General features: G+C 46.7%; 1 protein-coding gene across 5 annotated transcripts in view; it reads left to right on the top strand.

The window, feature by feature from the left end:
- Nucleotides 1–13,868, top strand: part of LOC129859136 (brefeldin A-inhibited guanine nucleotide-exchange protein 1-like) — a 97,093-nt gene extending 83,225 nt beyond the window's left edge. For all 5 annotated transcript variants that reach the window (XM_055928529.1, XM_055928528.1, XM_055928527.1 and 2 more), the window contains 3 exons: nt 1,418–1,556; nt 10,274–10,391; nt 10,533–13,868. In XM_055928529.1, the coding sequence (XP_055784504.1) occupies nt 1,418–1,556; nt 10,274–10,391; nt 10,533–10,745 (470 nt within the window). In that variant the 3' untranslated portion in view covers nt 10,746–13,868. The remainder of the gene's footprint in view (nt 1–1,417; nt 1,557–10,273; nt 10,392–10,532) is intronic.
- The last annotated feature ends 1,387 nt before the right edge of the window (nt 13,869–15,255 follow it).

The following is a 15,255-nucleotide window of genomic DNA, read 5'->3' as shown; positions in this document are numbered from 1 at the left end:
ATTTCAAAAAAGCTTTTCGGCGAAAGCAGAACATATCATTATGTTAGGTCAGCAACTAGTCACAGAAAGCATGCAGCTATTTTCCAAGCAAAGAGAGGAGTCACAAAAAGAAGAAATATTGATAAAATGAATCACTAACCTTTGATATTCTTTATCAGATGACACTCCCGGGACAACATGTTACACAATACATGTATGTTTTGTTTGATCAAGTTCATATTTATATCCAAAAACCTCAGTTTACATTTGGCTTTGCCTCCAAAACATCCCGTGAATTTGCACAGAGCCACATCAAATCACAGAAATAATCATAATAAACATTAATAAAAGATACAAGTGTTATTCACAGATTTAAAGATATACTTCTCCTAAATGCAACCGCTGTGTCAGATTTCAAAAAAGCTTTACGAAAAAAGCTCACCATGCAATAATCTGAGTACGGCGCTCAGACACAAAAACAAGCCATACAGATACCCGCCATGTTGTGGAGTCAACAAAGTCAGAAATAGCATTATAAATATTCACTTACCTTTGATGATCTTCATCAGAATGCACTCCCAGGAATCCCAGTTCCACAATAAATGTTTGTTTTGTTCGATAAAGTCCATCATTTATGTCCAAATTCCTCCTTTTTGTTTGCACGTTTAGTTCACAAATCCAAAATAAATGAGGCGCGAGCACTAGGTTCAGACGAAAAGTCAAAAAGTTCCGTTACAGTTCGTAGAAACATGTCAAACGATGTATAGAATCAATCTTTAGGATGTTTTTAACATAAATCTTCAATAATGTTTCAACTGGAGAATTCCTTTGTCTTTCAAAGGAATTTTCAAATTTTCTTTCAACTTTCTCATGACTGCGCATTACGAGACCGAGGCTGCTGGCAGATCTCTGACTCATTCCCCTCTCATTCAGCCCACCTTCACAGTAGAAGCCTGAAACAACGTTCTAAAGACTGTTGACATCTAGTGGAAGCCTTAGGAAGTGCAAGATGACCCATATCCCACTGTATATTCAATAGGGGCTGAGTTGAAAAACTACAAACCTCAGATTTCCCACTTCCTGGTTTTTCTCAGGTTTTTTCCTGCCATATGAGTTCTGTTATACTCACAGACATCATTTAAACAGTTTAGAAACTTCAGAGTGTTTTCTATCCAAATCTACTAATAATATGCATATCTTAGTTTCTGGGCCTGAGTAGCAGGCAGTTTACTCCGGGCACCTTTTTCATCCAAGCTACTCAATACTGCCCCCAGCCATAACAAGTTAAGATTCCTCAGGAAGCACGGTATATCTGTCCTGGAGCCAAATGCAACTCTCTGAACAATTGGAACAATGCCCTGTTTGTCGTCCCTAGTTTTGACGGGCCTCAATGGCTGTAACGGACAGCAACCGCTCTCTCTCTGTCTGTCTGTTCCAGGTTTTAAAGGGAAGTCGAAGCCCAATCTGCTGAAGCAGGAGACCAGCAGTCTGGCGTGTGGCCTAAGGATCCTGTTCCGGATGTACACTGATGACAGCCGTCAGACCGCCTGGGAGGAAGTCCAGAGACGGCTGCTTAAGTAAGGAAGGACCGCCACGCCCCCACCACTATATCACTGTATGGAGGCTGTCAAACAATTTGCCATATACCAGACTTAATGAAGGCTAAACTCAGGGAATTGCTTGACTGCTGCTTTGAATAGCTAGTTTGACTACTGCCAGTGTAAACCTCAATAACTCCTAACTCACACCAAACACTGTCCTTATCTCCAGCTAATCTCCATCTGGCTTTGTCCCTTTGTCTCAACCTGGGAATAGAAAGTCATTTGAGTTTCAGATTATGCTTAATTTCACTGAAAACAACATTCTTTAAGTGAGCAGAGTAACATGATCTCCTTAATGATCATGTGCAGCTCTGTTATTTACATTTTTTTTACTTTTACCCCTTTTTCTCCCTATTTTCGTGGTATCCAATTGGTAGTTTGTTATGAGAATTTCGTTATCAATGTTCATAAACTTCAATTAATCTACTCAGTCTGCAACCCAGAGTTTGTAAGGTTTAAATGAAACAGACAGATTTCCCCGCTTACAATAGTCAAAACGTTTATTCACGAGAGCACTCTGAAGTCCATTATACAAAGACATCCATTTTATACCTTGCTCCTTACTTACGCACATACTTCCACACAAACAGTAGATATCCTACGCACATACATACACACAAACAGTAGGTGAGTTGTATCCTTCTCCAGAGTTCTCACCTCTGTGTATCACTACCCAGCCGACAGTTCCATTCCCCCGAAATTAGGGAAACCTTGAGAAGTACTCCCTGTCCTATCATAAGTTTCTCAGAGTTCTAGCCAGGTCGGGTCAAACACAGTTTAATTGTTCTCTGTATTTTCTTAGGCACACACAAACAAGTTCAAATCTTAAGCTATGCCTTGCTCAGACAGTCGGTGTTTTTCCACTACACAGATACATTGTTTAATCTGCAACATGTTTCATCATTTTCTGCCAGCCTAACAGTTTATCTCCTCCACGGCTGGAGACAGAATGTCCTGTAAGGAACACAGTAGTACAACTTGTCTGTCGATAGCTCCTCTTATCATTTGGCTCGTACTTGCACCCTGCTTACATACTAAAAAGGAACAAAAGGTCCTTGTTCTAATTCTGACTAAAACAACACACATCAGATTATAGTTTTATGATTCTAATACATTTCATACAATTATATGGTTTCAGGGTGGAATATTTCTAGTCATTATCTTACCATTACCGTAAACATATAAATCATATGAATTTCTATTACATCATAGTTACAGTCTTGTCTCATCGCTGCAAGGTCGAGAGCCGTGCGTCCTCCGAAAGACAACCCAGCCAAGCCGCACTGCTTCTTAACACAATGCCCGCTTCACCCGGAAGCCAGCCGCACCAATGTGTCGGGGGAAACACCGCACACCTGGCAACCGTGTCAGCGTGCATTGCACGTGATGGGACAAGAACATCCCTGCCGGCCAAACCCTCCCCTAACCCGGACGACTCTGGGCCAATTGTGTGCCGCCCCCATGAGTCTCCCGGTTGTGGCCGGCTGTGACAGAGCCTGGACTCGAACCAGGATCTCTAGTGGCACTGCTAGCACTGCAATGCAGTGCCTTAGATCACTGCGCCACTCAGGAGGCCGTGCAGCTCTGTTCTACTGCTTCCTGTTGTTGTTCTGCTCCTTTTCCTCTAACGAGCCTTTCACCATGACTCCACCATCCTTAATCATCCTCTCACTAACGTGCCTTTCACCGTTCCTCGACCATCCCTAATCATCCTCTCACTAACGAGCCTTTCACCGTTCCTCCATCATCTCTAATCATCCTCTCACTAACGTGCCTTTCACCGTTCCTCCACCATCCCTCATCATCCTCTCACTAACGTGCCTTTCACCGTTCCTCCACCATCCCTCATCATCCTCTCACTAACGTGCCTTTCACCGTTCCTCCACCATCCCTCATCATCCTCTCACTAACGTGCCTTTCACTGTTCCTCGACCATCCCTAATCATCCTCTCAGTAATGAGCCTTTCACTGTTCCTCCACCATCCCTAATCATCCTCTCAGTAATGAGCCTTTCACCGTTCCTCCATCATCTCTAATCATCCTCTCACTAACGTGCCTTTCACCGTTCCTCCACCATCCCTAATCATCCTCTCAGTAATGAGCCTTTCACCGTTCCTCGACCATCCCTAATCATCCTCTCAGTAATGAGCCTTTCACCGTTCCTCGACCATCCCTAATCATCCTCTCAGTAATGAGCCTTTCACCGTTCCTCGACCATCTCTAATCATCCTCTCAGTAATGAGCCTTTCACCGTTCCTCCACCATCCCTAATCATCCTCTCACTAACGAGCCTTTCACCGTTCCTCCACCATCCCTAATCATCCTCTCACTAACGAGCCTTTCACCGTTCCTCCACCATCCCTAATCATCCTCTCACTAACGAGCCTTTCACCGTTCCTCCACCATCCCTAATCATCCTCTCACTAACGAGCCTTTCACCGTTCCTCCACCATCCCTAATCATCCTCTCAGTAATGAGCCTTTCACCGTTCCTCCACCATCCCTCATCATCCTCTCACTAATGAGCCTTTCACCGTTCCTCCACCATCCCTAATCATCCTCTCAGTAATGAGCCTTTCACCGTTCCTCCACCATCCCTAATCATCCTCTCACTAATGTGCCTTTCACCGTTCCTCCACCATCCCTAATCATCCTCTCAGTAATGAGCCTTTCACCGTTCCTCCACCATCCCTAATCATCCTCTCAGTAATGAGCCTATCACCGTTCCTCCACCATCCCTAATCCTCTCACCGCATTCGTAAACCTCCTTCATTGGGCTGTGTGTAATGGCAGTCATATGGAGGGCATTATTTTCACATGTCTGAAGTATGCCCAGAATGTGCTTTAATTTACACAAATATTTAAGAACTAATTTGCTGCTTTGTCGTGGGTGGAACTCCGGCAAACATGATGACTTTTATTTAAATCCTACAAATTGAATGTCTGGAGTATTACTAAGAACCAGGCAGGCAGCTATCTACACCATCTAACAGCATTAACAACTTTCATTATTTTTCATGAAGAGGCGGAATCAAGGCCATGTCAGACGCCTGCTATTTATGAAGGGCTGCTGGGAGAGGGAGGGCATTGATCAGTCCATGTAATCACAGGGGAAACAGGATTGACTGGGAGGAGGGGGAGACATCTCGACAGCTGTGATCTGTCCTGACCCTGACCGCAGCTGTCTGAGAGACTGAGACGTTCACGCTTCTGTTTACACCATCTAGGGAATAGAGAAGTCACAGTCGCCGAGGCAAAACATCAATATCCGCCACAGTAGGAGGGGAATCAAAAGAAATTGGCCCTGAGAGAGAATGATTGAGTCAGATTGTGTTGATGTCGTTGTATCTTCCGTCGATGACTCTCACTCTCTCCAGTCATTCAGAGCACTCGTCTAAATGTGACAGATATCTGAAATGACTGGACTGGATAGTGGGTATAGTAGGCCTATACATCCACAGACTCTGTGTTGCTGTTATTACTCAGTCAGTTATCATCGCTTTGTCTTTCTATTGCAGTATCACATAGTAGCTATCGTCTCGTCTTTGTATTGAAGACAGTCTCTGTATTAGCAGGAAACTCCTAGGTTGTCAGTCTGATATGTCCGCTCATGTGTAAGAGAGAGATGGACAGAGAGGGAGAGAGAGAGCTCACGGACTGGACTATCACAAACATGCGTGCACACACACCACACTAGTATAGCATGGTAGAGGAGAGAGGACAGCACACACACCACACTAGTATAGCATGGTAGAGGAGAGAGGACAGCGCACACACCACACTAGTATAGCATGGTAGAGGAGAGAGGACAGCGCACACACCACACTAGTATAGCATGGTAGAGGAGAGAGGACAGCGCACACACCACACTAGTATAGCATGGTAGAGGAGAGAGGACAGCGCACACACCACACTAGTATAGCATGGTAGAGGAGAGAGGACAGCGCACACACCACACTAGTATAGCATGGTAGAGGAGAGAGGACAGCGCACACACCACACTAGTATAGCATGGTAGAGGAGAGAGGACAGCGCACACACCACACTAGTATAGCATGGTAGAGGAGAGAGGACAGCGCACACACCACACTAGTATAGCATGGTAGAGGAGAGAGGACAGCGCACACACCACACTAGTATAGCATGGTAGAGGAGAGAGGACAGCGCACACACCACACTAGTATAGCATGGTAGAGGAGAGAGGACAGCACACACACCACACTAGTATAGCATGGTAGAGGAGAGAGGACAGCACACACACCGCACTAGTATAGCATGGTAGAGGAGAGAGGACAGCACACACACCGCACTAGTATAGCATGGTAGAGGAGAGAGGACAGCACACACACCGCACTAGTATAGCATGGTAGAGGAGAGAGGACAGCACACACACCGCACTAGTATAGCATGGTAGAGGAGAGAGGACAGCACACACACCGCACTAGTATAGCATGGTAGAGGAGAGAGGACAGCACACACACCGCACTAGTATAGCATGGTAGAGGAGAGAGGACAGCACACACACCACACTAGTATAGCATGGTAGAGGAGAGAGGACAGCACACACACCACACTAGTATAGCATGGTAGAGGAGAGAGGACAGCACACACACCACACTAGTATAGCATGGTAGAGGAGAGAGGACAGCACACACACCACACTAGTATAGCATGGTAGAGGAGAGAGGACAGCACACACACCGCACTAGTATAGCATGGTAGAGGAGAGAGGACAGCACACACACCGCACTAGTATAGCACGGTAGAGGAGAGAGGACAGCACACACACCGCACTAGTATAGCACGGTAGAGGAGAGAGGACAGCACACACACCGCACTAGTATAGCACGGTAGAGGAGAGAGGACAGCACACACACCGCACTAGTATAGCACGGTAGAGGAGAGAGGACAGCACACACACCGCACTAGTATAGCACGGTAGAGGAGAGAGGACAGCACACACACCGCACTAGTATAGCACGGTAGAGGAGAGAGGACAGCACACACACCGCACTAGTATAGCACGGTAGAGGAGAGAGGACAGCACACACACCGCACTAGTATAGCACGGTAGAGGAGAGAGGACAGCACACACACCGCACTAGTATAGCACGGTAGAGGAGAGAGGACAGCACACACACCGCACTAGTATAGCACGGTAGAGGAGAGAGGACAGCACACACACCGCACTAGTATAGCACGGTAGAGGAGAGAGGACAGCACACACACCGCACTAGTATAGCACGGTAGAGGAGAGAGGACAGCACACACACCGCACTAGTATAGCACGGTAGAGGAGAGAGGACAGCACACACACCGCACTAGTATAGCACGGTAGAGGAGAGAGGACAGCACACACACCGCACTAGTATAGCACGGTAGAGGAGAGAGGACAGCACACACACCGCACTAGTATAGCACGGTAGAGGAGAGAGGACAGCACACACACCGCACTAGTATAGCACGGTAGAGGAGAGAGGACAGCACACACACCGCACTAGTATAGCACGGTAGAGGAGAGAGGACAGCACACACACCGCACTAGTATAGCATGGTAGAGGAGAGAGGACAGCACACACACCACACTAGTATAGCATGGTAGAGGAGAGAGGACAGCACACACACCACACTAGTATAGCATGGTAGAGGAGAGAGGACAGCACACACACCACACTAGTATAGCATGGTAGAGGAGAGAGGACAGCACACACACCACACTAGTATAGCATGGTAGAGGAGAGAGGACAGCACACACACCACACTAGTATAGCATGGTAGAGGAGAGAGGACAGCACACACACCACACTAGTATAGCATGGTAGAGGAGAGAGGACAGCACACACACCACACTAGTATAGCATGGTAGAGGAGAGAGGACAGCACACACACCACACTAGTATAGCATGGTAGAGGAGAGAGGACAGCACACACACCACACTAGTATAGCATGGTAGAGGAGAGAGGACAGCACACACACCACACTAGTATAGCATGGTAGAGGAGAGAGGACAGCACACACACCACACTAGTATAGCATGGTAGAGGAGAGAGGACAGCACACACACCACACTAGTATAGCATGGTAGAGGAGAGAGGACAGCACACACACCACACTAGTATAGCATGGTAGAGGAGAGAGGACAGCACACACACCACACTAGTATAGCATGGTAGAGGAGAGAGGACAGCACACACACCACACTAGTATAGCATGGTAGAGGAGAGAGGACAGCACACACACCACACTAGTATAGCATGGTAGAGGAGAGAGGACAGCACACACACCGCACTAGTATAGCATGGTAGAGGAGAGAGGACAGCACACACACCGCACTAGTATAGCATGGTAGAGGAGAGAGGACAGCACACACACCGCACTAGTATAGCATGGTAGAGGAGAGAGGACAGCACACACACCGCACTAGTATAGCATGGTAGAGGAGAGAGGACAGCACACACACCACACTAGTATAGCATGGTAGAGGAGAGAGGACAGCACACACACCGCACTAGTATAGCATGGTAGAGGAGAGAGGACAGCACACACACCGCACTAGTATAGCATGGTAGAGGAGAGAGGACAGCACACACACCGCACTAGTATAGCACGGTAGAGGAGAGAGGACAGCACACACACCGCACTAGTATAGCACGGTAGAGGAGAGAGGACAGCACACACACCGCACTAGTATAGCACGGTAGAGGAGAGAGGACAGCACACACACCGCACTAGTATAGCATGGTAGAGGAGAGAGGACAGCGCACACACCGCACTAGTATAGCATGGTAGAGGAGAGAGGACAGCGCACACACCGCACTAGTATAGCATGGTAGAGGAGAGAGGACAGCGCACACACCGCACTAGTATAGCATGGTAGAGGAGAGAGGACAGCACACACACCGCACTAGTATAGCATGGTAGAGGAGAGAGGACAGCGCACACACCGCACTAGTATAGCATGGTAGAGGAGAGAGGACAGCGCACACACCGCACTAGTATAGCATGGTAGAGGAGAGAGGACAGCGCACACACCGCACTAGTATAGCATGGTAGAGGAGAGAGGACAGCACACACACCGCACTAGTATAGCATGGTAGAGGAGAGAGGACAGCACACACACCGCACTAGTATAGCATGGTAGAGGAGAGAGGACAGCACACACACCGCACTAGTATAGCACGGTAGAGGAGAGAGGACAGCACACACACCGCACTAGTATAGCATGGTAGAGGAGAGAGGACAGCACACACACCGCACTAGTATAGCATGGTAGAGGAGAGAGGACAGCACACACACCGCACTAGTATAGCATGGTAGAGGAGAGAGGACAGCACACACACCACACTAGTATAGCATGGTAGAGGAGAGAGGACAGCACACACACCGCACTAGTATAGCACGGTAGAGGAGAGAGGACAGCACACACACCGCACTAGTATAGCACGGTAGAGGAGAGAGGACAGCACACACACCGCACTAGTATAGCACGGTAGAGGAGAGAGGACAGCACACACACCGCACTAGTATAGCACGGTAGAGGAGAGAGGACAGCACACACACCGCACTAGTATAGCACGGTAGAGGAGAGAGGACAGCACACACACCGCACTAGTATAGCACGGTAGAGGAGAGAGGACAGCACACACACCGCACTAGTATAGCACGGTAGAGGAGAGAGGACAGCACACACACCGCACTAGTATAGCATGGTAGAGGAGAGAGGACAGCACACACACCACACTAGTATAGCATGGTAGAGGAGAGAGGACAGCACACACACCGCACTAGTATAGCACGGTAGAGGAGAGAGGACAGCACACACACCGCACTAGTATAGCACGGTAGAGGAGAGAGGACAGCACACACACCGCACTAGTATAGCATGGTAGAGGAGAGAGGACAGCACACACACCGCACTAGTATAGCACGGTAGAGGAGAGAGGACAGCACACACACCGCACTAGTATAGCACGGTAGAGGAGAGAGGACAGCACACACACCGCACTAGTATAGCATGGCACGGTAGAGGAGAGAGGACAGCACACACACCGCACTAGTATAGCATGGTAGAGGAGAGAGGACAGCACACACACCACACTAGTATAGCATGGTAGAGGAGAGAGGACAGCACACACACCACACTAGTATAGCATGGTAGAGGAGAGAGGACAGCGCACACACCACACTAGTATAGCACGGTAGAGGAGAGAGGACAGCACACACACCGCACTAGTATAGCATGGCACGGTAGAGGAGAGAGGACAGCACACACACCGCACTAGTATAGCATGGCACGGTAGAGGAGAGAGGACAGCACACACACCGCACTAGTATAGCATGGCACGGTAGAGGAGAGAGGACAGCCGACATGCAGAGTTGATTCCCAGCAAAGTGCTTACGAGGGCTAAGCAGATTTCGGAGGTGATTAGCTCATGGATTGTAAGGGGGCTGTGAAGAATGGAGGAGATGAGGGGACGGGAGGGAGAGATGGAGGTTCTGTTTGAGGAAAGGGTGAGGGTTAGAGGTCAGAGGTCACAGCTGCTCATCTCCTTGTGGCTGGTGTGGAGTCAAATAATTTCATGTTGGCTGTGAATTTAGTCTTGCTGCTAAAGAATTTGTGAATCGCATCTTAATTCTATGTCGCTGAACAGTTTTCATAAGGTCAATGAGTCTATCAAGATCTTTCCCTCTAGTGTGTGCAGTGAGGCAGTAGCCTACTTCCTGACTCTAACATCAGAGAGCCACAGAGAAGCCTGGACCAACCTTTTGCTCCTCTTCCTCACCAAGGTCCTGAAGATCAGTGACGACAGGGTAAGGATGTCAACCATTAACAACATTCAGACAGGCCACTGATTTGGTCAAGTCATTGTCAGCGACAAGAAGACCTAACCCTGTCTTTGAATGGAGATGAATCTGTAGGTAGATGTTTTATGTCTCTCTCTCTTTCCACAGTTCAAGGCCCATGCGTCCAGGTACTATCCTCTGCTGTGTGAGATCATGCAGGTTGATCTAATCCCAGAACTGCGGGCTGTGCTGCGGAAGTTCTACCTACGCATCGGCATTGTGTTCCAGATCGCCCAGCTGCCTGAACTACCTGCAGAACCAGAACCAGAGCTGGAAGTTGAGGTGGAGAGGGGGGAGGTGGCTGGAGAGGAAGCCCAGTGATGGTGCACTTGTAGCGGGCTGGCTGCGAGACCTCTGACTAGGGAAGCCTGGAGTTCTGGAAGTCCTTCTCCCCGCTTGCCTTGGGTTTGTCTACCAACCCTTTAGGACTATGGTCTCCCCTCCCCCAGGGTACTATGAAGGGTGCATCTGACCAGACTTCACCCTTCTGGATTTGGCAGTTACCCAGAATCCCCAACTAAATGTACAGGAAACTCCAAGGTGTCTCTACTGTGAACCTGACTGGTCATGTGACAGAAAATGGCAACTCCCATATACACTACATGGCTAAAGGTATGTGGACAAGTGCTTGTCGAACGTGTCATTCCAAAATCATGGGCATCTATATGGAGTTGGTCCCCCCTTTGCTGCTATAACAGCCTCCACTCTTCTGGAAAGACTTTCCACTAGATGTTGGAACATTGTTGTGGAGACTTGCTTCCATTCAGCCACAAGAGCATTGGTGAGGTTGGGCACTGATGTTGGGCGATTAGGCCTGGCTCGCAGTCAGCGTTCCAATTCATCCTTAAGGAGTTTGATGGGGTTGAGGTCAGGACTCTGTGCAGGCCAGTCAAGTTATTCCACAACGATCTCGACAAACCATTTCTGTATGGACCTCAAATTGTGCACAGGGGCATTGTCATGCTTTAACAGGAAAGGGCCTTCCCCAAACTGTTGCCACAGAATCGTCTAGAATGTCATTGTACGTTGTAACGTCAATATTTCCCTTCACTGGAACTAAGGGGCCTAGCCCGAACCATGAAAAAGCCCCAGACCATTATTCCTCCTCCACCAAACTTTTCAGTTGGCACTGCTTTGGGACAGGTAGCATTTTCCTGGCATCCGCCAAACACAGATTCATCCTTCGGACTGCAAGATGATGAAGGGTAATTCATCACTCCAGAGAACATGTTTCCACTCCTCCAGAGTCCAATGAAGGTGAGCTTTACACCATTCCAGCTGATACTTGGCATTGCTCATGGTGATCTTAGACTTGTGTATGGCTGCTCAGCCATGGAAACCCATTTCATGAAGCTCCCGATGAACAGTTCTTGTGCTGACGTTGCTTCCAGAGGCAGTTTGGAACTCGGTAGTGAGTGTTGCAACCGAGGACAGACGATTTTATGCTCTACGCGCTTCAGCACACGGCGGTCCCGTTCTGTGAGCTTGTGTAGCCTACCACTTCGCGGCTGATCTGTTGTTGCTCCTAGATGTTTCCACTTCATAATAACAGCACTTACAGTTGAGCGGGGCAGCTCTAGCAGGGCAGAAATTTGACTGACTTGTTGGAAAGGTGGCATCCTATGACGGTGCCACGTTGAAAGTCACTGAGCTCTTCAGTATGGCCATTCTACTACCAATGTTTGTCTATGGAGATTGCATGGCTGTGTGCTTGATTTAATACACCTGTCAGCAACAGCTGTGGCTGAAATAGTCGAATCCACATACTTTTGGCCATGTAGTGTATCAGAATAGGTTGAAGTTGCCCCTAGACACTGATCTAAGGCCAGTTTTTTCATTCCCCCGTATGGTTAAGGTTATAATATTGGGAGGTCAAACTGATCCTAGATCCTATGGGCTACTTATACCCGAAGCCCCTCATATCATGGAAGAATGGCTTGGCCTTGTACATGAAGATCTGATTCTCTAACGACTGCAGAATAACTATCCCTCAGAGTCAAAATATATTTCAAACGGGTTTGCTTCTTGACATTACTGTATCCTTAAAAGCGATTCTAGAGAATGAAATGGATACACGTACATCATGCAATGCAATTGACGAATATTCAGTGATATGAAATGTGACATTTGTTACTCGATGATAATTCTGATCTTTTCCTGGCTGCACCGCTGATGGCTAACGTTAGTGGCAATCACCTCGTGGATGAAAAAACGAAGTACAGAAAAGCCGCTTTGTAATATAATCTGATAACACTAGATTTTATTTCTGTGTTTTGTTTAGTTTTTTCACAGGATTTTGCTGCATTTAGGGCTCGAGTCGATCAGATCCGTTTTAGCTGACATCCGCATAGCGGTTGTTTTGACGGTGTCGGAGGTGCAACTGCATTAGAGCTGTCAAATCCACAAGTGACTCCTGGCATTATATCTAAAGCGGACATTGCCAATGGCTGCACGGAGTCGCATTAACACAAATCCCATGCAGCCTTGTTTACAAGTTGGAACACTGGAATGTGAGATGTAATCTACACCTCGATTAGGCTGATAGAAATCCTCATTATTTGGTTTGATTATTTCTATATAGCGTACACTTTCTCGTTGTTAACTAACGCGAGTGGGCAATGATGGAGGTGTGGCAATGATCGTTAGAGCAGCTGCTCACCGATTTGAGGGCTCCAATGCAGTTCCACCTCAGACACCGCCAAAACATCTGCTATGCGGGTGTCTATCGCCGGTTAATGCTGATCTGATTGAATCTAGGCCCTGATCTCATCATTCAATACACTGGAGATTTTACTTTTGTGATAATTGATTTACTGGACCACCTCTCCTGCAGATTGTCCTCTATGAGATTTGTAATTGAATGACGACACGACAGAACGTGAAGGGTTAAAATATTGAATTGATATGTTCTGAGGCTTTTTAACTGATAGTCGATAACTGGGCTCTTCCTAAAACTGGAAGGAAAAATAGCAACTATGGGCCTGTTCAGGAGGTTGCAACGTTACACAACGCTCAGCTAGAAATGTATTGTGTAGATATGATTTTCTTTCATGTAATGAAAGTAATTATCTGCTCTATATACAATATTTATACCTGCAATGCTTCTGAATAGGCCCCTGATGTGAGCTGCTTCTGAGTCACAGGTATGTTTATGTTTGAAGTTAGTTTTCAGTGTGTACAAATTAAAATAAATTAATAATATATTTAATTTTCTTTTGGTTTGGGGACAGGCTGTATGTATAGAGTAAATGAAGAATGTTAGCTGTGCTTTAAAAGAAGACTTCTGGATGGTGTGTGGATTGGATGTAGAAAACAAAATGTATATGGTACAGAAATGTAAAGTTTTCTATGTTGAAAAAAGACTTCTGTACAACTTCCTGTACAAAACTGGTCATCATCCGACATTCTAATCAGGTTATAGGTCAATAAAGTCTTTGAACTTAATTTGTTTGACCATTTGATTGTACTATATGAGTATGTCTTAAGAGGAAAGGATTGAGCACCAAGGACCAGTCTGGACAAAGACAAGATTATAAAAACTTTATTTTTTTTACCCCGAATCTTTCTATACTGTATATGAACACACATTTTCTTGCTACATACAAACATTTCAACACCAGATACACATTTCACATGTTTTAAAAAACATTAATTCTGCAAAAGTACATTCAAAAGGTTACCATAGTTGCTTACATCAGCAGACCAAACCAGTCAAAAGGTTACCATAGTTACTTACATCAGCAGACCAAACCAGTCAAAAGGTTACCATAGTTACTTACATCAGCAGACCAAACCAGTCAAAAGGTTACCATAGTTACTTACATCAGCAGACCAAACCAGTCAAAAGGTTACCATAGTTACTTACATCAGCAGACCAAACCAGTCAAAAGGTTACCATAGTTGCTTACATCAGCAGACCAAACCAGTCAAAAGGTTACCATAGTTACTTACATCAGCAGACCAAACCAGTCAAAAGGTTACCATAGTTACTTACATCAGCAGACCAAACCAGTCAAAAGGTTACCATAGTTACTTACATCAGCAGACCAGAGGCTATACTTCTTCCATACCGTAGTCCTACTCCTGCAGCTGTAGCCATATCACACAGCAGACGCTGCCCTGCTCCTACCCACTACATAGACCTGTTGTATACAGAGACTGAAATATCTCTGCTACTACCTCATCTTCATTTGGACGTCTGCCCTGGTGACTGATTAAACAATTCACACATGCATAAGCTATATTCAGATGTTTTTCTGCATAAAAACACAAACATGGATGTTTTTTGCTCTCTTCTGATGCAGATACAGAAATAGACCATGTTCATTTTGTCAAATTTGTATTGGGGATCGACTGCATATAAAATATAGACCTCAAACTGTAGTCAAAAGTAGTAAGCTATGAAGGGAATGGGATACTATGTGTAGATGAAAGGGGTCATCCATGTTAGGTGGAGGGCCCATCCCACTCCCCATCCAGGATGTGGGTAACCGGTCTCTGTCCGGTTCTGACCAGCCCCAAACAATTTCAGCGTGTCTGACGTGCCGGGCCGTAGCCAGCGCTCTGTGGCAACAGTCTCCATGGACACATACCTGACCGGGTAGTACGGGGTGGACCGCAGTGAGAGGTCATCCCCTTCATCGGCTGAAAGCCCCCCTGGAGACCAGAGAGACGTCATTCAAACAGACAGACACCTCATGGCCCAATCCTAACTTAGATACCTACATTTGCATTTCTCATGACATTCTATCAAAAAGCCTATATTGAGTTGCAGCATTGAATAAGTTGCAGTTTGTGGTGCTTTGAGACCTTACATCCAACCTCGTCATTC

This window comes from Salvelinus fontinalis, chromosome 7, assembly GCF_029448725.1.
Source record: "Salvelinus fontinalis isolate EN_2023a chromosome 7, ASM2944872v1, whole genome shotgun sequence".
Classification (NCBI taxonomy): domain Eukaryota; kingdom Metazoa; phylum Chordata; class Actinopteri; order Salmoniformes; family Salmonidae; genus Salvelinus; species Salvelinus fontinalis.
Note: the sequence above shows the minus strand (reverse complement) of the source record. Positions and strands in the feature narration are given on the sequence as shown.